Raw genomic sequence first — 27,977 nt, forward strand, 5'->3', positions numbered from 1 at the left:
GGGTGGTACTGCTACTTCCTAGATGTAGATGGGGGGGGTGGTACTGCTACTTCCTAGATGTAGATGGGGGGGGTGGTACTGCTACTTCCTAGATGTAGATGGGGGGGGGGGGTGGTACTGCTACTTCCTAGATGTAGATGGGGGGGTGGTACTGCTACTTCCTAGATGTAGATGGGGTGGTACTGCTTGTGGGTCAGTCTCTTTCTGCAGGTGGGACACGTGAGGGATCTGGCCAGTGAGTCACGAAGGCACTGGCTACAGAAGATATGACCACACTTTGTGGAGACCACCAGTCTGCCACTCTCAACGATCTGAGAGAGAGAGAGAGAGAGAGAGAGAGAGAGAGAGAGAGAGAGAGAGAGAGAGAGACAGAGAGAGAAGAGGGGGGAGAGAGAGAGAGACAGATGGACAAAGAGCAACAGTGAGAGAGATACAGAGAGAGAGAGAGACAGATAGAGAGAAGAGGGGGGAGAGAGAGAGAGAGAGACAGATGGACAAAGAGCAACAGTGAGAGAGATACAGAGAGAGAGAGAGACAGAGAGAGAGAAGAGGGGAGAGAGAGAGAGACAGATGGACAAAGAGCAACAGTGAGAGAGATACAGAGAGAGACAGATAGAGAGAAGAGGGGGGAGAGAGAGAGAGAGACAGACGGACAAAGAGCAACAGTGAGAGAGATACAGAGAGAGAGAGAGACAGATAGGTCAGGATATTTTTTCTTGTTACACAGAATGTAATTTGAAGTAGGCACATAGACACACACACATACACACACAAATATGCACATGCATACATAAGTACAAATGCATACAAACTCACTCACACACACACACACACACAGAGAGAGAGAGTTCCTACCTCTGCATAGCTATCCATACACACTGGGCAGCTTATCGTCCCTGGGGTAGCCCTGAGGTAGAAAACAACAGGCATTTAGCAACTCAAAATGGCTGTTCTTCTTGTTCTATGGTAAGAGCCATGCAGGGTGTAAAGTGGAAAAACTAAACACTGGTCACATTTATGTCTGTGGAAAAACAAAAGAATGTTGAACAATAAAAAGGTATGTGTATATATATATATTGCTGTGTATTGTTCCCCCATTGTTAGAAGAAATACCCGCATTCTGTGGTCAAAGAAACGATCACGTCTCGTTCGTTCTATGCACTACTTCTGGGCTGACTGAGATGGTCGCACCAGACCAATGAGGCTCGAGCAGTGAATGTGAGGTCTGTTGAAACGTTGGTGCTCTCAATTTGTTTCTGTATTATGCTCTAGAACAGGGGTTCCCAAACTTTTCAGGCCGGGGGCCCAGAAGATAAGGCGTCAGAGACAGGGGTGCAGTGGTAATATGACAGTAGGCCAAACGCTCCATGCACGTGCGCGTAGTGGCACAGATACATTTTTTTTTGGCCTTGAAATAGAGAAGCTGAAAAAGGTAGCAGGATGTTGCCTATATTGTCAACAGATATGGTTGAAAAACAAACAGTTTTAAATGTATTGATACAATTTCTTTAATTGAATCAACTTAAACTAGAAAAGTAAATACAAACTAAATTAACAATGTAAGTTACATTGTTAATTTAGTTTGTATTTACTTTTAGTTTAAGTTAATTCAATTAAAGAAATTGTTTTACACACAAACACAAAAGCAAACTTAAAATAATCAGACAACTTGTGTTTACTTGAAGTTCTTTATTTTGAGAAGGGGAAAAAGTACACATCACTTAATTTTTTTCAATGTAATTTGTTTCACAACAGTGGTTTCAAAACAGTTTCAAGTTTCTTTAATAGTTGTCATACAGAAGTACAGAATACTTTTATACAAAATGCTTCTTACTGTTACGCTCCAGAGACTGTGCTAGACAAGATAAGTATGAAATAAAATAAAGTAGCATGTAAAAAGAAGTAAAAATAGAGGTCCCAGTGTTCAGTATAGACATATGTACAATGTTCGATGCAGACTAGAAGTAACTGAGTTACCATACAATCAGTCAAGCAAGCCCCCACCAAGTGGTCCTGGGCCTATGATTTGGTTTTGCTCTCCTCGTTCTCTTGTCCTCAGCTGAGCGATGGGCTCTCAGCCAAGTTGCGACATATGTTGTTGAATCCCAGAACTGTGGAGGTGGCCCGTTGATCTTAATGAACATCAAAGATGCTACCCGTGAAATCATTAACCGTGTGCGGGTTGGGGAGATAATTTGATTCATGGCACTGAATCCCCTTTCACATTCTGCAGTGCTACATGGAATTACTTTTGTGCAATTCAATAAAGGCCTAAGCTCATCGGGTATCATTTCTCCATTGCTCTCAATGAAGTCCCTGAATCCATCAATAGTACTGTTAAGGGGCAGCTTGAATCTTTTGCACAGATGCCTTATTTCCACCTCGCCAAATCCTAGTGGCATTTCTTTTGGCCAGCTTTTACACTCATACATGTATAGATGTAGCAGTACTGTCTATCTGTATGTCGTGTATGTCATATATGTTATGATGAATTGAAAATGGGGGACCCTGATGTAAACAAGACGAAAGTCTTTCACTGGTCTGCATCCCCTTAACAATTGTATGTATTTAGCTGTACTGTACCCATTCTGCAATCTGTTAATAAACTTTTCAATCAATCACTTACATTATTTGTGTCATTCAGTGATGGTGGTGCTTTTTTTCTACTAGTGGTGGGCATGGTTTCATGGTCCTCCTGTGACTCCTGTTGATACAACAAAACAGATAACATTAGAACATATACATTACAGCAGATTTAACCAGATTTAACCAGCATATTAAGAGCACGTTCTCTACTGTGCAGAGAACATCAAAACACATTCCCAGCGTATGAAAGACAATGACACTAATTGCCTCTATGGATGGTATGAAAGTTAACATTCCATGGCAATCACAGACACAGCCCATCGTTCACACCAAACCTGATGAGGGGCAGGGATTCAATGTGAAACGCCCTACCCAAAGCTGTAAAGGAATGTGAATCACTATTCAAAAACACTCAAAACCCAGTTGTACAATAAATGACCAAGTATGGCTTTGTCAGTATTCCAATGTACAGTGTACAGTGTGCCCCCCCCCCCCCCCCATGTACAGCCCCCCAACCACTCAACCTCCTCCAATGTACAGTTTCTACGTCAAATGTATATACACTCTTTTTCTGGACACTTTTTGTATCACAAACTACTGTATTTGCAAATCTGGTATGTCATAAATGTATAGATGTAGCAGTACTGTCTATCTGTATGTCGTGTATGTCATATATGTTATGATGAATTGAAAATGGGGGACCCTGATGTAAACAAGACGAAAGTCTTTCTCTGGTCTGCATCCCCTTAACAATTGTATGTATTTAGCTGTACTGTACCCATTCTGCAATCTGTTAATAAACTTTTCAATCAATCACTTACATTATTTGTGTCATTCAGTGATGGTGGTGCTTTTTTCTACTAGTGGTGAGCATGGTTTCATGGTCCTCCTGTGACTCCTGTTGATACAACAAAACAGATAACATTAGAACATATACATTACAGCAGATTTAACCAGAATATTAAGAGCAAGTTCTCTACTGTGCAGAGAGCAAATCATTACTGAATGATTGTATTATTATTCTTCCAATGCGATTGCGTGGCAAATACATTTCTTTGTAAGAATATATCTGCATTTTGTCAGTACAATATTAATCAGTGATCACATTGAATTAAAACATGATTATTTCCTGACTCTGTAAACAAAACACGCATTTGTCATGTCTCATGATTCATGAACCAGTGGCACGATTATTTATTTCAAGATAAACAAACAGGCAAATAGCCTATAGCTTAGTCAATCTGGACAAATACATTAGGCCCTATATTAAAGAAAAAAATAAAATCTGTTTTAAATGCGGTTACTTGCCTTGTTGTACTGGAGTGGCAAGAGGACTGCTGCTGGACTCAGTGGAGTCGGAGGCGCCGGCGTCGGAGGTCGAGGTAAAGCGAAACTGAGTTTGCTTTGTACGAGGCCGAGCTGCTGAAGCTGCATCTTTCTTCTCTTGGGCGGCGGGGGCATGATCCTTGCGTTGCAGGTAGGAACATGATACTATTGTTGTTGTCAAAATTATCCGTTTATACCGTGTACTCGCGGACGTGGTTGGAGACACCTAGTCTACCTGTGCTTTTTGTTATGTAAAACGGTGGCCGCCGGCCGGGCCGGTACTTAGTTACAACAAATGGGAACAGCGGATTTTTGTGTGCGCGACTGCGCGTACACGCGGGTACATATCCGTGTGCGATTGCGCGTACTTCAGCCTCAGTGACGAAGGCCAAACGTCGTTTGACCGCGTATGCCCAGCACTGCACCCCTGGAGCCATGCATGGTGTAAAGTGGAAAAACCAAACACTGGTCACATTTATGTCTGTGGAAAAACAAAAGAATGTTGAACAATAAAAAGGTGTGTATATATATATATATATATATATATATATATATATATATATTGCTGTGTATTGTTCCCCCATTGTTAGAAGAAATACCCGCATTCTGTGGTCAAAGAAACTATCACGTCTCGTTCGTTCTATGCACTACTTCTGGGCTGACTGAGATGGTCGCACCAGACCAATGAGGCTCGAGCAGTGAATGTGAGGTCTGTTGAAACGTTGGTGCTCTCAATTTGTTTCTGTATTATGTTCTAGAACTGAATTACTGTATCCAGAGCTGTCAGTTGTTACCTGGCTTTACTGCTGGTTGTTGACCTGGCTCTACTGCTGGTTGTTGACCTGGCTCTACTGCTGGTTGTTGTGACCTGGCTCTACTGCTGGTTGTTGTGACCTGACTCTACTGCTGGTTGTTGTGACCTGACTCTACTGCTGGTTGTTGTGACCTGGCTCTACTGCTGGTTGTTGTTACCTGACTCTACTGCTGGTTGTTGTGACCTGACTCTACTGCTGGTTGTTGTGACCTGGCTCTACTGCTGGTTGTTGTGACCTGGCTCTACTGCTGGTTGTTGTGACCTGACTCTACTGCTGGTTGTTGTGACCTGGCTCTACTGCTGGTTGTTGTTGCCTGACTCTACTGCTGGTTGTTGTTACCTGGCTTTACTGCTGGTTGTTGTTACCTGGCTTTACTGCTGGCCTGTAGGGAAGACATCAGGGCAGCGTTGAGGACAGTGTTGGTGTCCTCTTCATCACTGCTCACAACGTAACTCTCTCGGTTAGTCCTCCTTCGGCGCTGGGGACCTGTGGGGGGGGGGGGGGGGGGGGGGGGACAGAGACAGGTGAGAGAGACGGAGATACGATGAGAGACAGAACGAGGAGGGGAAGAAAACAGAGAGGACATATAGGCCTCGTTAGCGAATATATGCAGAGGTGCATCCAGAAGCAGTAGATAATTGAACATTTCACTGTAGGGCTGGCAAAAATGCTGACAAAAATATTATATTTGTCAAATGGCAAAATATAATTTATCCATCTTATGTTTTAAGACATAACTGTATGACCTCTTTTACTTATTTTTGTATTTCTTCTCAGAACAAATCGTTATTATTTTTTTCCGTAATACGTTTGTAATGGTGGTACTTAATTCAAATGATTCTCATCCGATTTAATTATCAATTGTAATACTGTTGTAAACTGTTATTTAACTGGTTGGGGGGAGGGGGGGGGGGGAGAACGGTTGAAGAAAATAATTGTGTACATCATACATTTTCCACTAAATGAACATTTGATTCCGAGCCTTTACTTCAACATGGCCAGCAGAGGGCACCCATTGACGCTTTCCTTCACTAAAGCTTTGATTGATTGATTGATTGAAAACTTTATTAACATATTGCAGAATGGGTACAATACAGTACGGCTCAATACAAACAACTGCTAAGAGGATGCAGACCAGAAAAAGACTTTCATCTTGTTAATATAACGGTCCTCCATTTTCAATCCATCAAGACATTTATGACATACAGAAAAACAGTATTGTGTAAGAAAAAGAGATCATAAAGAATATATACATCCGAAGGGGAAGAAACTGTACATTGGAGGGGGTTGGGTGCGTGGGGCGATTTTGACATTTACAGGGACCAGTTTCTAATTGCAGCTCTTTGAGGGCGGTTTTGAGCTCCTACTGAAAACAAACAAACAAACAAGATTAAAAAGAAAACTCAAGAGATTTACCTTCGTCCACCACCTGGTGTCCATCCACAGCCACACGGTCATGAGAAACACAAGAGAAGAAGGACTGAGACAAAACTACTCTCTCTCTCTCTTTCTGTGTGGATGATCTAAGTGAAGTGTAATGCTAGCATGTACAAGATATTATTAAAATTATGGTCTACCGAGTGTGTGTGTGTGAGTCCGTGCGTGCGTGCGTGCATGCATAATATGTATGTTGTGTGTGTATGCGTGTGTGTGTTCCTCACCACCACAGAGTCATTGTTCGTCAGGTCGACAACAGCAGCCGCCTCTGATCCTTCACACGTTAGATCTACTACATCCTCCTCTCCTTCACCTGCACACACACACACACACACACACACACACACACACACGCACACTGAACCTACTTCTAAAGACTCCTGCTCCATTCAGATGAAGGTGATTTAAAAAGTACACAGTATCAGTGAAGGTGGGGCAGCAGATTCACTTCAGTCTAGTTCACATTGTATTTTCTAAATTAAAGAAGATGGGGACATTTTCTGTCCTAAAAAGAGGGGGATGACGACGTCTACTGACGTTACTGTCTACAGGCATAGTGTAGACGAGACAGTTAATTTACTGTCTACAGGCATAGTGTAGACGAGACAGTTAATTTACTGTCTACAGGCATAGTGTAGACGAGACAGTTAATTTACTGTCTACAGGCATAGTGTAGATGAGACAGTTGATTTTGTTATTTATTGCTGTGTGTTACTCAGTGTTCAGGCATCCAGAGTATCAGACCCCAGGAGAGCTAGTATCAGACCCCAGGAGAGCTAGTATCAGACCCAAGGAGAGCTAGTATCAGACCCCAGGAGCTAGTAGGGACGTCCCGTGATGACGCCCACCCAGGATGCGACCCCTGCTGGCCCCTCTGCATGCCCCCGTGTCTCCGGCTGTCTCGTGGTGGTGGCCGGAGTGTTCGACGTCCCGTGATGGCCGGGGGGATGCGGCCCTCTCTGCGTCGCCTCCTGTCTCCCTGTCTTCGGCTGTCTCGGAGTGGTGGCCGGAGTGTGGAACGTCCCGGGAGGACGCACCCCTGCTGCCTCGGCTGGAGCCGCTATCAGTTCTATCTTTAATCTTATAAAATGTTCAGTTGTTATCACCATCAGCTCTATATTACATTTTTCAAAATGTTCAGTTGCTATCGCATGCACTCATCGGTGTTTCACTACACACATGGGTGCATGCTTACCAGCTGTTCGCCTCTTTTTAATGCAACACTAATATCACCGACATCTAAGAAGGGAGATCCCCCCCCTTGAATTGGCCCTTCTAAGGTTTCTCTCCTCCACATTGCCTGTGGTGCATTTTTTCCTATCGTTAGGTTTTAGTGAGTTTTTCCTTACCTTCGCGTGGGGTACGTCTGGGAGTGTTGCATGCATGCATGCATTTATTTTGAGCTTATGGACCTTATGGTATTCTTATTTTTTCTTGACTTACTGTGTTACTATGTTTTTTTTCTTCTTGACTTGTTTAAAGAAGACGTGTCTCTGTTAAGCACTTTGAGCTGCACTCAGTGTATGAAAGGTGCTATATAAATGAAGATTATTATTATCATTAGTATCAGACCCCAGGAGAGCTAGTAGCAGACCCCAGGAGAGCTAGTATCAGACCCCAGGAGAGCTAGTAGCAGACCCCAGGAGAGCTAGTATCAGACCCCAGGAGAGCTAGTATCAGACCCCAGGAGAGCTAGTATCAGACCCCAGGAGAGCTAGTATCAGACCCCAGGAGAGCTAGTATCAGACCCCAGGAGAGCTAGTATCAGACCCCAGGAGAGCTAGTATCAGACCCCAGGAGAGCTAGTATCAGACCCCAGGAGAGCTAGTAGCAGACCCCAGGAGAGCTAGTATCAGACCCCAGGAGAGCTAGTATCAGACCCCAGGAGAGCTAGTATCAGACCCCAGGAGAGCTAGTATCAGACCCCAGGAGAGCTAGTATCAGACCCCAGGAGAGCTAGCTTGTGTGGCCCTCTGTGTGAGTCTGAGGTATCAGGCGAACAGCTCGGGTCACTCACTGGCCCTGGAGGCGTCCAGCAGGTCGAAGGACTCCCTAGAGGCATCCAGCAGGTCGAAGGACTCCCTGGAGGCATCCAGCAGGTCAAAGGTCTCCCTGGAGGCATCCAGCAGGTCAAAGGTCTCCCTGGACGCATCCAGCAGCATGTCGATGGTGTCCCTGGAGGCATCCAGCACGTTGATGGTCTCACTGGAGGCATCCAGCACGTCGATGGTCTCCCTGGAGGCATCCAACACGACGATGGGCTCCCTGGAGGCATCCAGCACGTCGATGGTCTCTCTGAAGGCATCCAGCGTGTCGATGGTCTCTCTGAAGGCGTCCAGCACGGCGAAGGTCTCCCTGGAGGCGTCCAGCACGTCGATGGTCTCTCTGGAGGGATCTAGCACGTCGATGGTCTCCATGGGGGCAGCGGGGGCCCCAGCGAGGGAGGGGCCAGCGGGGGCCCCAGCAGAGCTGCAAGCGGCCGCCATGCTGGTCTTGGCTCTGCTGCGTCGGGGTGGGGCTGTTGTGGTCCTTCTCTTCCTCTGGGTCTGAAAGCAACACGTCGGGTTAAGACACTTACGCTGGGGGAGGCAGGGCTGTCCTCTACTTCCTGCTGTAAGCTATATTGAAATGATTCCAATCTACGTCATTTCATTGATCTGTAATTAGCACGACATGAAGATTCGGTAATAAATAATAATAAATTGAATTTGTATTGCACTTTCTGTTCACTAGGATCCCAAAGTGCTACAGGGTTAAAATATAGTTAAAAGGGGCGCCCCAGTGGCGAACCACATAGCGCGCTCAGCCGCGACACGGCCGACCCGGGTTCGACTCCCGAACCCGTCGTTATTTGCCGAATATCTTCCCCCCACTCTGTCTCCCATTCCTCCTCTGTCTCTCTCTACTGGACTGCCCAGTAGCAATAAAGCGATAAAACGCAAAAAAAGAAATCTTTAAAAACAGTTAAAAAAATATAATTATTATTAATTAAAAAAAAATTAAATACAGAATAAAAATAAAATAGAACAGTTAAAAACATAGTATAAACAGAAAATGTAAGACAACAGCACAAGAAGAAAAAACAGTCAAAGGCCTTTTGAAACAGATTTTTTCAGGTTTTCAGGCCTGCTTTAAAAGAGTCCAGGCTCTGTGGTGCCCTCAGCTGGATGGGGAGGCTGTTCCACAGGCGTGGTGCAGCCGAGCAGAAGGCTCGGTCACCCATGGTGTGCAGAGCCGGCTATTGGGGACCTGAAGGAGCAGGCTACCTGCAGATCTGAGGGTACGGGTGGAGGATTGTGGAGTGATGAGTCCCTGAAGGTAGAGGGGTGCGTGTCCGTTTATGCAGTTATGGGTCAGCATCGGTGTCCTGACTGGCAGACCACTTGGAACCACTTAAGTAAAAGACAGGATAGCCGCGATGCACATCCCTAGTATTGAACATTGTTGTTTACATTGTTTTGGTCCGACGTGTTGAGCGGGGATAGAGGCTGGGTTGCCATCGTTGGCCACACGTCAAGGTTCTGCTAATGGAGGTCTGGAGAAATCCACTGTATAAGGAGTTACTATATAGTTATAATTAGGGGTGCACCGATGTATCGGTCGGGTATCGGTATCGGCCGATAAGTGCCTTGTTGACTGCAATCGGCCTATCGGCCGATAAGCTCAAATGTGCCGATGGCAGTACCCGATAAATATCCATCAATTTGTGTAGCGTCAAGACAAAAAAAAGTTCACTCGCGACCTGCACAACGCCGTCCCCAGTCCCCCCCCCACACACACACACACGCTACTGCATCAAAGTTACTACTTATGATTAACAAGGCATTCGTTTTGTGGCATTAACGTTATATAGTTAGTGTTACACGTTCAATAACATCAGCATACAGTACGAACGTAGCAAGCGTTCATACTAGCTCAGTTCCTTCCGTTGCTCACAGAGCCCTGAGTTTTACCCATTCTGCAATCTGTTAATAACGTTTTCAATCAGACACATGTATAGAAAGGCTTTGTTTTATTATAACATTAGTTGCAGTAAAATCATTATGCCTCATTTAAGTCATCCTGCGGAGCTAAAAGCTAAACGTCAGCCGTGCCGCCATTGTTGTTGTTGTAGAAAAGCTCTCGTCAACTCAAAATCAATGGCGGACAAAAGCCGAAGTAAAAAATGTATACACGCTTGCCGATTGGTGGTAACAGCAGAGGCGGGTGCAAGCAGTGTGTGACGTAATTGGCAGAATCGACTGTCAATCAAAATGTCATTGGTTGAGACAATAGTATCTAGCTGCAGCCCAGCAGGTAGACCATGCTGGGAGAACTAGTATCTAGCTGCAGCCCTGCAGAACATACTGGGAGAGAGATAGTGCTATTTCTTGATGTTTCCTTCTATTTCTTGATGTTTCCTTTTTTTAAGTAAGTAAAGAGGCCTATGTTCATATCGGTGAGCACAATTTGTAACACAAATATACAGTAGTTTCATAAAAAAAAAAAAATGACAAAAAAAATATATATATATTACATATATTACAAAAAAAAATATTTAAAAGAAATTTGTTGCCACAAATATCGGAATCGGTATCGACCGATTGTGTTAGTTGAACAATCGGTATCGGTGGCAAATTTTCATATCGGTGCATCCCTAGTTATAATATGGTATACAGCGTTTCCCACAGGATTTAGTGAGACTGTGGTGGGTGAACCTCAGACCCTCTTGGGGGGTCCGGGGGCATGCACCCCCATAATTGTTTTTTGTGTACATTTTAAAGTTAACTTAAATGCATCAATCTGGTGCACTTTGTGAGCAAAATAAAGAGGCCAGATCTATGATGAACTTTGTGCTCAAAACAGCAGTGCTTCACAATCCTCTCCTCGAAGCACCCCAGCCGTTCAATGTATTTGTTAAATTCCACCATAATATAATTAACCGAAAATATTTATTTTATTATAAAAAAAAAAAAAAAATTAATATAAAGTTTGCCAATAGGGATGTATCAGTAGTATTGGCAGCTGTAGTAGTCATAATAGTAATCCAGTATATATCTTAGATTCTTTTTATTTTCTAAAGAAATAAACATCAACACAGGTAACCACTTTTGCTTCATTTCTTTGATGGCTCAAATGTATGCTCTCTAGTCGATTTTGTGTTTTGAGCACAAAGTTCATCATAGATCTGGCCTCTTTATTTTGCTCTCATAGTGCACCAGATTGATGCATTTAACTTTAAAATGTACAAAAAACACTTTTTTACAGGGGAGCATGCCCCCGGACCCCCCTAGAGCGGCCGAGGTTCACCCACCACAGTCTCGGAAAATCATGTGGGAAACACTGCTTGACTAGACTAGAGCATACATTTGAGCCATCAAAGAAATTAAGCAAAAGTAGTTACCTGTGTTGAACTGGTTTATTTTTTAGAAAATAAAAAAAGATACTGGATTACTATTACGACCACTGCCAATACTACTGATACATCCCTATTGGCAAACTTTATATTTAAAAATATTTATTTTTTTAATATTTTTTTTATTTTCTTTTTAATAATAAAAAAATATTTTCTGTTCATTATAAAACTGTGGCGGGACAAATTAGACTGTGGTCTAGGTCAGGGGTTCCCAAACTTTTCAGGCCGCGACCCAAAAATAACGGGGTCAGAGAGCCGCGACCCCCACTATTATAGGAGGTAAAAAATTATAATTTAATTTAAATTTTTTTATAAATGGAAATGTATGGTTGAAACATGCACACGTTCAAACGCACACACTAATAAGCATTGGAGGCTTTTAACCAGGGCCGGACTGGGGAAATCATTCAGGCCAGGAAATATAGTGCAAAATATAGCCCCAGTCAGGCCACTTTTTAAGCAGGGGGTCTGGGGGTCCCCCACCAGGACATTTCTTGTTACAAAGACTTCATTTCCTGCATTCTGGTGCAGGCATTTTTTTTATTTGTACCCTTTAAATGCCAGTGTTTGTGATGGCATCACAAATTATTGTTAAAAAACAGGCTAGCATATGTATGATTAGCAACAACACTGATTTCGATGGATTTTCAGTTTTTTTGTAATGTCAGATTGAAAATAATACAATCTTTTATTCAACTTCAGCCCTGATCATAACACCACATATTAATTTTATAATTCCAACTCTTTAAATGCCAGTGTGTGTGATGGCATATATTTGCAATATATCAAATGCAAAGTAGATTTTTCTGGGGGGGATTATTACAGGCTAGCATGTGTCAATGATTAGCAACAACAGTTTTTTGTAAGGGTCCCGCCTCCACCAATCACATGCAGCTCGTTTTGTGTGTGTGTGAGAGCAAGAGAGAGAGAGAGAGAGAGAGAGATAGTTCTCCAACTTGTGAGTTGCAGTGATTTCCTGGTTGTTCCCCACCTAGGTTATCTAACTATTGCGCTGCTGCAACTAGAAACACTGTCCTGGCCTGCTTCTAAGTTCAGTGGCCTGACTAAAAAAATATATATATTTTTTATTTTTTGGATTTTTAATTTTTTCAATCATCTGGCGACCCCCCCGCGGCGGCTCGCGACCCTCCTGTGGGTCGCGACCCCGACTTTGGGAACCCCTGGTCTAGGTAATTAATGGGAAACACTGGGTATAGATATTATAGCTATAATATAATACATTTATGGCGTTTAGTGGGGATGGGTCTGCGTTGCCTACATATCCGGCAGAACATTAAAAAAATATAAAAAATAAATAAATACTGAAATATTCCCCATTCACTCTGTTTATGCCATTATGCCATTTTTCAGTTCAATAGGTATCATGTACATTGTTTTTTATCATATGCTCTTCCTCCTCCTGGCCACTTGGTGTCGCTGTTGCCTTGAGTTTGATCGTGGTCCGAGTGTGCATTTTTATTTACTTTTGCACCTAACCGTACCAATATTTATTTACTTTTGCACCTAACCGTACCAATATTGGTCTTGTAGACCTATCAGGAGGAGAGCTGCTAGTGTTCTGTCCGGGACTAACAGCCCTCCTATCAGGAGGAGAGCAGCTAGTGTTCTGTCCGGGACTAACATCCCTCCTATCAGGAGGAGAGCAGCTAGTGTTCTGTCCGGGACTAACAGCCCTCCTATCAGGAGAGCAGCTAGTGTTCTGTCCGGGACTAACATCCCTCCTATCAGGAGGAGAGCTGCTAGTGTTCTGTCCGGGACTAACATCCCTCCTATCAGGAGGAGAGCAGCTAGTGTTCTGTCCGGGACTAACAGCCCTCCTATCAGGAGGAGAGCTGCTAGTGTTCTGTCCGGGACTAACAGCCCTCCTATCAGGAGGAGAGCTGCTAGTGTTCTGTCCGGGACTAACAGCCCTCCTATCAGGAGGAGAGCAGCTAGTGTTCTGTCCGGGACTAACAGCCCTCCTATCAGGAGGAGAGCTGCTAGTGTTCTGTCCGGGACTAACATCCCTCCTATCAGGAGGAGAGCAGCTAGTGTTCTGTCCGGGACTAACAGCCCTCCTATCAGGAGGAGAGCAGCTAGTGTTCTGTCCGGGACGCGTGTAACTGTTCCGCAACAGTAAGTGACTTCCGGGGTAGGCCTGATTGGCCCCGACAGGCACGTGACGCGCAACTTTCTCTGCCGCGCGGCACGCTCCGCGGAGCCGCGCGGCAGAGCTTACGGAATTACGTAACCGTCCAAATACGCCATGACTCTCATTCGGCGCTATAGCTCACCTGGCAGAGCAGCGGTCCTGCGATCCTGCGGTCCGTTGTTGGTGAGTTCGAATCCCATCAAATCTTTTTTTTTTTACGTGATTTTTTTTTTACCGTGTATTCTTTCGCCGGTTAAGGTTAGGCATGGTTAAGGTTAAGGTTAAGGTTAGGCATTGTTTCGGAGTTGGTTAAGGTTAGAACGGTTAAGTTTAGGCGCTGTTAAGGAGCTGGTTAAGGTTAGAGTTTGTCTTAGAGAATGGCAATATTCTTTCTATGGTTAAGGTTAGGCATGGTTAAGGTTAAGGTTAGGCATTGTTTCGGAGTTGGTTAAGGTTAGAACGGTTAAGTTTAGGCGCTGTTAAGGAGCTGGTTAAGGTTAGAGTTTGTGTTAGAGAATGGCAATAGACAGCCTATTTCCGCGCGACAGCTCTCAGCAGCCTCGTTGCGCGTCCTGAGTTTGCCGCGTCACGTGCCTGTCGGGGCCAATCAGGCCTACCCCGGAAGTCACTTACTGTTGCGGAACAGGTACACGCGTCCGGGACTAACATCCCTCCTATCAGGAGGAGAGCAGCTAGTGTTCTGTCCGGGACTAAAATCCCTCCTATCAGGAGGAGAGCAGCTAGTGTTCTGTCCGGGACTAACATCCCTCCTATCAGTTCAAGTTCAAGTTCAAGTTCTTTAATAGTTGTCATACAGAAGTACAGAATACTTTCATACAAAATGCTTCTTACTGTTACGCTCCAGAGACTGTGCTAGACAAGATAGTATCAAATAACATAATAACATAATATAGCATGAATTTAGAAGAAGAAAATGAGGTCACAGTGTTCGGTATAGACATATGTACAATGTTCTGAGTTACCATATAATATACAATACACAATACTATGCAGTGTACTAATGTACAGTACTATCTAGTGCAAAGCAGAAATGGGATGAGGTACAATTTTAGGTACAATTTACAGTAAGGTGTACGAGTTGTAGTGCAATCCTTCATCCATAAATATAAAGTGTGGGGAGTGGGTGGGGGAGTGGGTGCTACAGTGTGTTTGTTTAAAGTGGGTGTGTGCTATAAGTGTGTGGAGTGGGTGCTACAGTGTGTTTGTTTAAAGTGAGTGTGTGCGTGTGGATGTGTGTGCTATGTGCGTTTGGTGGTTGTTGTTGTGTAGTGTTCATTCATTGTTCGTTTAGCAGCCTGATGGCCTGGGGATAGAAGCTTCTTCTGAGTCTTTCTGTGCTCGCCTTGAGACTCCTGTATCGCTTGCCTGACCGCAGCAGTTCAAAGAGGCAGTTGTTCGGGTGACTGGAGTCTTTAATGATTCTCTTAGCCTTGCCCTTGCAACGCTTGTAGTAAATGTTCTGGAGGGTGGGGAGCCCCCCTCCAATTGTGCGTTCGGCTGAACGTGTCACTCTTTGTAGTCTGCTTTGGTCTTGTGCAGTGCTATTCCCAAACCAGGAGGTGATGTTGCCGGTCAAGATGCTCTCTATTGTACATGAGTAGAAGTTCTTAAGGATCTTCTGGCTGACTTGGAACTTCCTTAGGCGCCTGAGGAAGTAGAGGCGTTGTCGTGCCTTCTTCACAACACTGTTAATGTGTGTGGTCCATGTCAAGTCCTCGGATATGTAGGCTCCGAGGTACTTAAAGCTGTTGACTCTCTCAACCGGTGCCCCGTCGATGCTGAGGGGGCTGTAGTCCTTGACCCCCGACCTCCTGAAGTCCACAATCATCTCCTTTGTTTTGCTGACGTTCAGGGAGAGGCTGTTTTCCTGGCACCATCCCGCCAGGACCTTGACCTCTTCCAGGTAGGCCCTCTCGTCGTTGGCAGAGATCAGGCCCACCACCACTGTGTCGTCAGCAAATTTGACGATTGTATTGCTACTCCGCTGAGCCACACAGTCGTGTGTGTACAGGGAGTAGAGGAGGGGACTCAGAACACAGCCCTGGGGGGCCCCTATGTTGAGGGTGATGGATGAGGAGGTGCAGTTGCCTGCTCTCACCACCTGGGGTCTGCCAGTCAGGAAGTCCAAGACCCACTGGCAGAGGTCATAGCCCAAGCCCAGGTCCCTGAGCTTGGCTATGAGTATGGAGGGGACTATGGTATTGAATGCCGAGCTGTAGTCGATGAATAGCATTCTCACATAGTTCCCCTGCCTCTTGTCCAGGTGTGATGCTGCTGTGTGCAGCACATGGGATATGGCGTCCTCCGTGGACCTGTTGGGGCGGTATGCAAATTGCAGGGGGTCCATGTTGATGGGGAGGGAGGAGCAGATGTAGCCCTTTACTAGCTTCTCGAAGCACTTCATGGCTATGGAGGTGAGAGCTACAGGGCGGTAGTCGTTGAGGCAAGCAGGCTTGGATTTTTTGGGTACAGGGATAATAGTGGACTTCTTCAGGCAGGTGGGGATGACAGCCTGTTCTAAGGACAGGTTAAATATGTCAGTGAATACTGGGGCCAGTTGGTCGGCACAGACTTTTAGGACGCGGCCGGGGATGCCGTCTGGACCTGCTGCCTTCCTGATATTCACTTTTTTAAAGGTCCGCCTCACCTCATGCTCTGTTACCCTGAACACTGCGCCTCCATCAGCAGCCGACCCCCCCCCCCCCATTGCCGAGGCTTGTGAGCTGGTGTTGTTATTACCAGCATCAAACCTCGCATAGAAGGTATTGAGGTCATTTGCTAAGGAGATGTCACTGTTCAGTTTGAGGGAGGCGCCTTTGTAGTCTGTCATCGTTTTGAGCCCCTGCCACATAGCTCTAGAGTCAGCTTGTTCAAACTGGAGTTCAATTTTATCCCTGTAGCGTCGTTTGGCCTCTGACACAGTCCTCCTTACGTTGTATCGCGCCACCTTGTGGTCATTCATGTTGCCTGCCTCTAGGCCGTCGTTGTATGCTTTGGTGCGCTCTCTCAGAGCTTCACGGACGGATTTGTCTACCCAGGGTTTTTGATTTGGGTAAACTTTCATTTTGGTAGTGGGGATTGTTTCTTTCACCCTAGTACAAACATAGTCCAGCACTGTCTCCGTGTAGGCATTAATGTTATCTGTGTCGCGGAACACATTCCAGTCTGTGTGGTGAAACACTGACCGGATCGTATCCTCTGACGTCACATCCCATTTCTGCACCTCTCGCGAGACTACGGGAGTACTTTTAATTCTCTGTCTGTACTTTGGTGAAAGAAAAATTGATGCGTGATCTGACTTACCGAAGCCACTATCAGAATGAGCCTTGTAGCCACCTTTAAATTGCGTGTAACAGTGATCTAGGATGTTACCGCCTCTGGTGTTGCAAGTCACATGCTGATAGAAGTCGGGCAATACCTTTCTCAGATTGGCGCTATTGAAATCTCCCAGAACTAAAATGGCGGCGTTAACATTCGCCTCTTGGATTCTATTTACCTCGTCGTGTAGCTAGTGTTCTGTCCGGGACTAACATCCCTCCTATCAGGAGGAGAGCAGCTAGTGTTCTGTCCGGGACTAACATCCCTCCTATCAGGAGGAGAGCAGCTAGTGTTCTGTCCGGGACTAACATCCCTCCTATCAGGAGGAGAGCAGCTAGTGTTCTGTCCGGGACTAACAGCCCTCCTATCAGGAGGAGAGCAGCTAGTGTTCTGTCCGGGACTAACAGCCCTCCTATCAGGAGGAGAGCAGCTAGTGTTCTGTCCGGGACTAACATCCCTCCTATCAGGAGGAGAGCTGCTAGTGTTCTGTCCGGGACTAACAGCCCTCCTATCAGGAGAGATTCAGGTTGGGTCAGTTTAAAATAAAAAACAGATACTGTATTTTAGCCTGAATTTCAGACATTTAGGGTCAACGTCTGTCCATTTTTGGTTTTAGACAGATTATGTTAAGAAACAACTCTTTGTTGGGAAGCTTTTACAGTAACGTAATGAGTTCTCGTCAACTCAGCGTTATTGATTGATTGAACATTTTATTAACAGATTGCAGAATGGGTACAATACGGTACGGCTCAATACACACAGTTGTTAAGGGGATGCAGACCAGAGAAAGACTTTGGTCTTGTTTACATCAGGGTCCCCCATTTTCAATTCATAATGACATTTATGACATACACGACATACAGTACTGTTACATTTATTTATCTTCACTGTACATGCCGCACCCCCAAGGCAATGGTAGGGGAAAACATGACGGGAAAACATCTATTTTTGGAATTTGCAAATCGATTTTAAATCTTAGAAGATATAATCTCAATGAATTTGTTTATGTATGATGTCTTTTCCTCGTCTAATTGTCCAGTACGGGTGTTTTTAAGACTAGAGACAAAGGCATCGGTCAGTAAAGCACCAGATCTCAGATGGCTGTGGCTCAAAACAAAACACCACCACATGCTCCAGAAGAAGGTCAACACCTCTGGCTCACTTCTGTTTATTGTCAATATACTCTGCAGTTAAAATGTGGTTTAAGTTAAGGTGAACCTTTATTAATCCCCTTGGGGAAATTCATTCTCTGCATTTGACCCATCCTAACGATTTAGGAGCAGTGAGCGGTATTTAGGACCACCTCGAGTTGTAATGCCAGTACCTTGGTTAAGGGCAACAGCATGAAACCTAGCTAGGGATGCACCGATCCGATATCGATATGGGATATCCGCCCCCGATATGACTAAAATTTGTAAAATAGCTGGATCGAGGATCGGGAAAAAATAAATATATATTGGAATTTTCTTTTAATTCTTTTTCAAGATTTTATATAATAATATAATATAATAGATTTAATAATAAATAACAATTCAGTACATTTATATCCATGTGTTAATTTGTTACATTTTGTTTCACTAAGTTAGGAAAGTAATGTTTTAAAAGGGGAACTATCTTATAAATGGCCTTTTTGAGTGTTTAGCATTGTTTCCTAGCTATGTGAACTTATATTAATATGATCTATGTCTCAAAATTCTCATATTGGCGCATTCTTCCAATTCTCCTCTCACAATATTCACCCTCACTGAACTGAGTCATTTGAAAATGTGATGATTTGTGATGTCAGAAAGACACCGCTGCATGTTAATGTTGAGATACAAGATGAGCTGCACACAGTGGCTGGACCTGGACCTGGAGCCCAGGCTCAAAACGGCTCGAGATCTTGAGGTAGAAAAATGCTGTTTTTGAGGACTTGATTAGAAATACAAAACAATGAATAAAAAATATATATATATATTACAGAGGTGTTCCATAGACTCACAGGAATTGTGTAAAAGTGCCCAAATAGTGAAAGAAATAGTAAAATAGTTCCCCTTTAAGTCAAGCCTTGCGCAAAAGAATGATCCCATTAATGATTTTCTAATGATCCCATTAATTGAACAACGGGTATCGGATCGGTACTCGGTATCGGCCGATACCCAAACGCCCGGGTATCGTTATCGGGAGTGACAAAGTCGGATCGGTGCGTCCCGAAACCGGAGTACCCGGAGGACCCCCACGCAAGGAACGTGGGGAGAAAGAAGAAACATGCAAACTGAACCCGGGACCTTCTTGCCGTGAGGCACCAGCGCTACCCCGCTGCCCCACCGTGCCGCCCGATCATGTTCTTGTTGCCATCGTCTATTCACCGTCGCTACGCGTCACCTGGCTGGTATATTGTTCCGCTGCCAGGAAGTGGTAGTAGCTCCTACGGCAGCGTTTACAGTAACAAACAAAGAGGCAGCGGGTTGACCTACAAATCAACAGACTGAAGTGTGTGATGACGCTATGCCATTCAAACGCCTAGTAGTGAGTCTGCACTGTATGCGTGTGTGTGTGTGTGTGTGTGTGTGCGCGTGCATAGGGAAATTGCAAAGGTTATACGGAGGAGGGGTGACAATTAGGGATGTCCGATATTATCGGCCGACCGATATTATCGGCCGATATCGGCAGTAAAATGTGATATCGGAAAATATCGGTATCGGTTTAAAAAAAAATAAAAAACAATAACAATATTTGTTATATATATATCCAGTGAAATTATTAGTTACCTGAAATTATTCCGTTTTTTGGACGGGGAAACCCTGCATATATCGGTATCGGTTGATATCGGTTGATATCGGTATCGGAAATTAAGAGTTGGACAATATCGGAATATCGGTATCGGTAAAAAAGCCAATATCGAGCATCCCTAGTGACAATCTGAATCTGGACACAATGCTGCTATGGACGTCTCGTCGTTGATATACCAAGGAGAGAAACGGACCCCATCTCAAGGCCAATTTTTCTGAGAAACCACTGTGATTGGAGGACCAAGAAAAGAGGGTGGGGTTTGAGGTCAGTCAATCAGGCACATGCACCTCAGGGCACGTGCATTTCTAGTTTCTACCCCTATTCATGTATTCCGTCTTGGCCGTTGACAGGGATATTAAATCCATTAGCAACTGCGTAACATAAGGAGGACAGTCACCCATTTCAGATAAAAATGTGGCTGCACCATTGTTATGAATATCACAATCACCAAGATTACTGTAAAAAGGCAGAAGGGACAAAAACGTGAATGTGAGGACTTCCGTGACAGGATGAGGTTATAGTGACTGAACTTTGAGACAGAGTGAAACCTAAGGAGGGCGGGTGTCAGGCAGAGATTCAAACAGAGTGTCAGGCAGATATTCAAACTATTCAAACTACGGTACTAAGATATTCGTTTAGGTCCAGCTCCTTCAGTCAGTCCTGTTTTGCAGTCAGAGCCACTCGGTTTTCAAACGTCCTGCCAACTGAAATACGATACTGTGCTACCTACCACACCTTTACAGAAAAACTCAGGACCTGGCTATTGACAAATCAAAACATGTGATCACTTGTAATCAGTTCATTCATTGTGTATTTGGTTATTGCTTTTACTATTATGTTGGATTGTGTTGTAAATATTGTGTTTAACTTTATTTTTAAACTTTTTTAAATTTTCTTGCCAAAAGGACTACAGTTGCGAATTAGCCAGCTGGCTAAAACTGGCACATTTACAGAAATGTTGATTAATGTGTACGGTGACGGTCCTATTAAAAAGTGTTCAGACAGAAATAGATTCAGACAGAGATAGATTCAGACAGAGATAGATTCAGGCAGAGTGTCAGACAGAGTGTCAGGCAGATATTCAAACAGAGAGTCAGGATCAGAGAGTCAGGATCAGAGAGTCAGACGGAGAGTCAGGATCAGAGAGTCAGGATCAGAGAGTCAGACAGAGAGTCAGACAGAGAGTCAGGATCAGAGAGTCAGACAGAGAGTCAGGATCAGAGTCAGACAGAGAGTCAGACAGAGAGTCAGGATCAGAGAGTCAGACAGAGAGTCAGGATCAGAGAGTCAGGATCAGAGAGTCAGGATCAGAGAGTCAGGATCAGAGAGTCAGGATCAGAGAGTCAGACAGATATTCAAACAGAGAGTCAGGATCAGAGAGTCAGACAGAGAGTCAGGATCAGAGAGTCAGGATCAGAGAGTCAGGATCAGAGAGTCAGGATCAGAGAGTCAGACAGAGAGTCATGATCAGAGAGTCAGGATCAGAGAGTCAGACAGAGAGTCAGGATCAGAGAGCCAGGAATCAGGATCAGAGAGTCAGGATCAGAGAGTCAGGATCAGAGAGTCAGACAGAGAGTCAGGATCAGAGAGTCAGGAATCAGGATCAGAGTGTCAGAACATGTGGAAACGGGTGAGAAAAACTTACAGAGCTGCTCATATTGCCGACAGTGAAATCACAAGTGGACAGGGGTCATGAAGAAATGTTTTCCACGCACGCCGAGAAAGCTGTCAGACATCCGCACCTCGTCACAGTGTAGTTTCCTCCGTGTTATCTGGTGTGAGAGAGAGGAGGGGAGGGTGAAATGTACTGTAGAGATGATGGCAAAGTCTGACCTACATTTGTCTCTAGTCACTAGAGAACATATATTCAGATTACATTTTCTTTCCTTTTTTTTTTTTTTTATCTATTGCCTATATTTATCATTGTAATGTATAATATAAGCGATACGGAGGGCATACAGACCCTCATCTGCACCTTTGTTTACACTGTTTATATTTCTCATACTTTTTATATTCAGATTTCCTATATTTATGTATTTTTTTCTAATACCCTGCCCATACCTTAAATTAAAAACAGTTACAGTACATACTGAGGTAGAGAGGTTTGTGATCATGTTCATAAATGTTCCAGAGGACAGTGGGGCATTGAGTTTTAGTCTGAGTTGAAGATCATTCCAGGAGCCTGGTGCATCAAAACAAAAGGCGGACTTCAGATGGTTTCATGACATCTTGCCAAAAGGACTACGGTTGTGAATTAGCCAGCTGGGCGAAAAAACATTTACAGTAATGTTGATTAATGTGTACTGTCCTTTTTTAAATAAACTGAAACTGAGATTGAACTTGTGGGACCTTAAAAGATGCTCCCATAGTCGAGCGGACCGTACACGGAGCAGACTCCCGCGGGCTCAAAGCTGACCCAAAGGGTACTCAAAGCGGACCCAACGCAGAGTCCAAGTGCGAAGCTCCTATTTTCTGACGCGCGGACGTCCGCGGCGCCCACTTGGTGTCACACAAACTGGCGCGAGACATGTAGGAAATTGGTCCGCGGAGATCCGCTCAACTATGAAAGCTCAAAGAGTCCAGTGGACCTCCGCAGAGTCCAGTCCATGTACAGTCCGCTCGACTATGGGAGCACCTTAAGTGTAAAGACAATCATTTGAGTGGGATATGGTCCATCATTCCAAAGGATCATTGTGATATGGTAGAAATGTTCCACCAATGGCCTTAAAGATAAACAAATAACAACACCTACCACCTGACTCTGATACTGAGAGAGAGAAGACCAACCGAACCAGCCATATCATACAGGATGCAATGTGTGTTACCAGTTATGAATCTAAGAGCAGAATGATAGACCGTGTCTATGGGTAAAAGAGTGGACAAGGCAGCGTGACTTTTCTAGATTAGATTAGACTAGATTACAAAATGATGGCAACACTTGAGAAGTTATTGAAAATGATTGAAAGCTGGAGTGGTAGAATTCTAGGATAGAATTAGGAGAACATGTGTTACTGGTCGGGCTGCACTGAATAGTTCAAAGCTTCATTCATAACGTTGACATTTGAATTCTAAATCAACATTCAAATTTTTTTGTATGCGTCTATTCATTCCGTTTAAACCAATTGGGTTTTTCTTCACAGTTGTAAATAAAGATTAGGCTACACTAATATTATAGTGTTATACTATTTTTATATCTACTTTTTCTCCCATTTTCTATTTTTCTCCCATCCCAATTTTCGTATCGTCCAATTCTCCCCTCCCCCGTCTCGAACGCTGTTAGGCCATGCCTCCCACAAGCCGGCTGCAATGTGGACGAAGCCTTGCATCACGTGTCCCCTCCGGTACTCAAGGAGGCAGACGTCGCATCTTTTCAACCTGCAGAGCGCGATCTCTCAGCGGCGGGGGTCTGCGTGGGAGGGACACGCCGCCCCCGTCGCTTCCTGATTCTGCTGCGCAGGCGCACCAACCGACCTGTAGGAGTCGCTGTCCACAACGTCCGATCCCCACCCATCAGCTTTCCCACCCCCTAACACTGCCAATTATGTTAGTATGAACGACCAGCCAAGCTGATAGCAATGCGGAGAGCTGGGCTCGAACCCAGAGTCTCCTGCATTGGTGGCGAGCGCCTTGCCCACTACACCACCTAGCCGCCCATAGTGTTATACTATTATAGTATATGACTAGTCATAAAAATGTAAATCATAAATGATGTAGCCTATCTGCTTGGCGCTCCATCAAGACGTCACCATCACTTTCGTACCAACCATGCCTTGGTCAGGTTTGGGTAGGACCAGTTCTTCATGGTAAATCTAGGTTGGTTTCCTATTGAAGAGCAAGGGACTGTGGATTCACTCGGCCAAACATTGTTGGCGTGCATCACAGTCATGAAAGGGGCTAGTGGGTTTTAGGAGTAAGGCCAAGCTGTTGTCTGACCAGTTTGTTTCGTGATGTTTGTTTGTAGCCTTGTTTCTAGGGCCTTTGAGGTGCTTTGGTACCATGAGGTGTAAGCATAGTAGTAGAACCCTTGAATGAGTGTGCTCCTGTTAGTCTTCAAGGTATTCTTATTTACCAGAGAGGAGATCATGTACACATTTATCAGATGTATGTACAGAGTTGTAGTATTAATATGTACAGTGATACAGGTATGGTAGTAGACTAGTAGTCATACAGCAGTGTAACTAGTAAGAGTAGGTAAGGGGGTGCTCCAGTAGCACACCATGTTACCGCGCTGCGTCGCGGGACTCCGTGCTGCGTCACGGATCTGGTTGACTCCGAGTTCGATTCCCGGACTCGCCGTCATTTGCTGAATGTCTCCCCCTGCTCTCTCTCCCGTTTCACCCTACAACTGTCGGTCATGCTTGACCAGAAAAGCGATAAACGCTAAAAAAATAAAGTTTAAAAAAAAAAGAGTAGGTAAGGGATATGTACAGATATATATATATATAGTATCTACACATGTCAAATTGATTATATGCAGGTATGTACAGACAGATGTGGATAGATATAAATACAATATATATATTGAGTGAGCTGAGCTCTCACACCCAAATGAGGTATATAGAATATTATTATTGCATTGCTAGAAGGTCTGAACAAGAATGAAAAAGCATATTTGGAGAGCTCAAACAAACTGTTATGGCGTCATGGATCCAGAGTCCCATCCATTGTCTATATAAAGCAGCCCCAGATTTTACATCCCAGTTGCATCACGGATTGAAGGGTTCTCTCTCTCTCTCTCTCTCTCTCTCTGAATTCTAGCTTTAGGAGAGTGGTGCGTGTTCATAAATACTGACTGAACTGAACTGTCCTGGAGGCTGGGACAAAAGAAAACACAATTATTTAAACGGGTGGCATTCCCCTTTAAATGTAAGCAAAAATGGAACGAAGCCACATTAATTGTTGCTAAGCAATAAAGTGATATTATGAATTACTGCCTGGCAACATGAATGGCAGCAAATAAGTATTTGTATTTGTATGTATTAACACAGTTAAACAAAAGTAAAAACAATACATAATGAGTTATAACCAATTTGTGAAGGAGAAGTTAGAAGCCTAGAGGCTTATCGAGAACTTCCCCTGTTTTGTAAAATCAAACGTACAAAAATATACATAAAATATAAAACTATATAAATATATAGTTATAAAATACCAGTAATACATTCAAAAGATACATGTTAATACAAACATACATACACACAGTACATACTGTATACTGCATAGATAATAATACATAACCACCCACCCACCTGCCTACAAACCTACCCACCCACAATCCCACATAACCAAATGCATACCTACATATGTATGACCTATTTATCTATCTACTACTTATGGATATGAGCATTTTCTTTGTAGTTTGCTTTACAAATAAGCAGAGATGGAGATTATCTCAGTAGCATAGGATCAGCTGCATTGCAAAGACTGGACCCTCTATACCTCACTGAGAACTGCGTGAAGTGAGTGAAGTGACCACAATAAGGTATACGCAGGTCCCTGGACTGACGTGTAACATTGATTGATTGATTGATTGATTGAAAACTTTATTAACAGATTGCAGAATGGGTACAATAATACAGTACGGCTCAATACACACAATTGTTAAGGGGATGCAGACCAGAGAAAGACATCTTGTTTACATCAGGGTCCCCCATTTTCAATTAATCATAGAATGAATTAAAAGAAGAAAAAACTAAGTCAACTAACCTAGTAACGTTAGAGTCCATATCTACAGTAGTATAATAATAAGAGCCCAGAAAGCAGTCCACAAAGACGACTTCAAACTGGAAATAGTAACTACAGATGAGGTACTCAAAAAACTGAGCGCCCTCCAACCAAACAAGGCCACTGGCCATGACAACATCCCCTCCAAATTCCTCAGAGACTCAGCAGCAGCCATCACCCCAGTCATCACACACATAATAAACCTCTCCATAAAACAGGGACACGTCCCCAAGGACTTCAAAATTGCGAGAGTAACACCCCTGCACAAAAAGGGCAGCAAATTAGACCCGGGTAACTACCGCCCTGTTTCTATCCTTACATCCATCTCGAAAGTCATGGAAAAAATAGTATACGAACAGATCGAAAAATACCTCGCGGAAAAAAATCTAATCTACGAATTCCAATCTGGCTTCAGAACATCCCACTCCACTGACACATGCCTTCTCTACTTGAACGACCACATCAAACAAGAGGTGGACGCGGGCAAATACTGCGGCATGGTCATGCTGGACCTACAAAAGGCCTTCGACACTGTCAATCACACCATTCTGATTGACAAGCTAAAAGCAATTGGTTTTGATAGTTTATCAGTGAGCTGGATACAATCCTACCTGGAGGGGAGGGAACAGATGGTGGAAGTAAACGGTACCCTATCCCCCCCCCTCACAGTGAGCTGTGGTGTTCCACAAGGAAGCATACTAGGACCGCTACTATTCCTAATTTATGCAAATGACATGTCGTCAGCTTGTGACTGCAACTTGTTCCTGTTTGCGGACGACTCAGCCCTGCTGGTCTCTGACAAGAACAAGTTACAGGTTGAAAAAGCCCTCAGCTCGGAACTAGGCAAAATCTGCATATGGCTCGCCGACAACAAACTATCATTACACATGGGCAAAACAGAGTCCATTCTCTTCGGTTCAAATAACAAACTCAGCAAGACTGACGACTTCTCGGTTACAGTGGGTGACAATATTGTCACAAGGAAAGATGAAATTACCTACCTGGGTTCCATCCTAGAGGCTAATCTTTCCTGTGACAAAATGGCATCCAATGTAATAAAAAAAGTCAACCAACGAACGCGATTCTTGTACCGGATCTCCTCTCTGGTAAACAAGAATACCCTGAAGACTCTAGCAGGAGCACTCATTCAAGGGTACTACGACTATGCTTGCACCTCATGGTACCAAAGCACCTCAAAGGCACTAAAAAACAAATTACAAACATCTCAAAACAAGCTAGTCAGACTACTACTTGACCTGACTCCTAGAACCCACCTCACCCCTGCCCACTTTGACAACCTAGGATGGCTTAGAGTAGACGACAGAGTACAGCAACTTGCAATGGGCCTGGTCTACAAGATACACTACGCGACCAAGGTACCCATGTACATGTCAAAATACTTCCCAAAGGTCAGTGAATACCACGATCACAACACCAGAGGGAGCTCCACAAATCATGTAAAACCCAGATTCGGCTCAAACAAGGGACTAAACACGTTTCGCAATTATGCCACATCAATGTGGAACGCCCTGCCTAAAGCTGTAAAGGAATGTGAATCACTACCCACCTTCAAAAACACTCTCAAAAAACACCTACGTGAGACTGCAATTCGAAACTGGCCCCTACAAATGTCCTAACCTAGTTGTACAGTAAATGACCAAGTAAGGCTTTGTCAACATTCCAATGTACAGTGTAAAATGTGTGTGTGTCCCCTACCCAACCCCCCCCCCCCCCCCCCCCCCCCACCTCCAATGTACAGCCCTCACCCAACCCACCCAACCCCACCCCACCAACCTCCTCCAATGTACAGTTTCTACGCCAAATGTATATACACTCCTTTTCTGGACACTTTTGTATCACAAACAGTACTGTATTTGCAAATCTGATATGTCATAAATGTATAGATGTAGCAGTACTGTCTATCTGTATGTCATGTATGTCATATATGTTATGATGAATTGAAAATGGGGGACCCTGGTGGAAACAAGACGAAAGTCTTTCTCTGGTCTGCATCCCCTTAACAATTGTATGTATTGAGATGTACTGTACTGTACCCATTCTGCAATCTGTTAATAAACTTTTCAATCAATCAATCAAAGCCAGTAGTACATTTATAAAACGTGTAACCGTATGCCTGCTGCTAACGTCAGCCTGGTCACATTATAGCTATGGGCTAGCAAATCTGAGAAGAAGTTCAGTGGCATATTTGAGAGTCCCTCCCCCCTATATGATCATATCAAACGCCACGAGCAACTACCGTAGACGACGGTAATTAGATGGGTTAACAGATTTATGAATGATTTCCCAGACGTTAAGTTAATTTACCTGATCAAATGATCACTTGTTTAGTCAGGCAGCTACCGCTTCCGCCTCCTCGTCTCGTCTTCTTCCTCGTCGGTTCTGTTGTTGAATGTGTTGCTATAGGGGCAGACAG

At 44.1% G+C, this 27,977-nt stretch overlaps 1 protein-coding gene across 2 annotated transcripts; it reads right to left on the bottom strand.

Annotated features, from left to right (window-relative positions):
- On the bottom strand, positions 1 to 27,927 carry rnf4 (ring finger protein 4). Of its 2 annotated transcripts, XM_084332354.1 has the most exons (9): positions 27,869 to 27,920; positions 24,039 to 24,202; positions 21,468 to 21,594; positions 8,182 to 8,710; positions 6,389 to 6,477; positions 6,144 to 6,156; positions 5,093 to 5,213; positions 856 to 907; positions 1 to 311 (listed from the first exon to the last, which is right to left on the bottom strand). In XM_084332354.1, exons 3-9 carry the CDS (start codon positions 21,477 to 21,479, stop codon positions 162 to 164), a joined length of 966 nt encoding a protein of 321 aa, XP_084188480.1. In that variant the 5' UTR covers positions 21,480 to 21,594; positions 24,039 to 24,202; positions 27,869 to 27,920; the 3' UTR covers positions 1 to 161. The 2 variants fall into 2 exon arrangements, with proteins under 2 accessions (XP_084188480.1, XP_084188479.1); XM_084332353.1 differs by lacking the exon at positions 24,039 to 24,202 and having other exon boundaries at positions 27,869 to 27,927.
- Between the last annotated feature and the right edge of the window lie 50 nt (positions 27,928 to 27,977).

The sequence above is a fragment of the Notolepis coatsorum genome (assembly GCF_963971535.1).
Source record: "Notolepis coatsorum genome assembly, chromosome: 16".
In the NCBI taxonomy this organism is placed as follows: Eukaryota; Metazoa; Chordata; class Actinopteri; order Aulopiformes; family Paralepididae; genus Notolepis; species Notolepis coatsorum.

Coding starts and splice junctions, on each gene's coding strand:
- rnf4 (XM_084332353.1), bottom strand. Junction 6,478..8,181: donor GCTGGACGCCTCCAGGGCCA/GTGAGTGACCCG, acceptor GTGTGTGTGCAG/GTGAAGGAGAGGAGGATGTA. Junction 908..5,092: donor CAGGCCAGCAGTAAAGCCAG/GTAACAACAACC, acceptor TTTCTACCTCAG/GGCTACCCCAGGGACGATAA.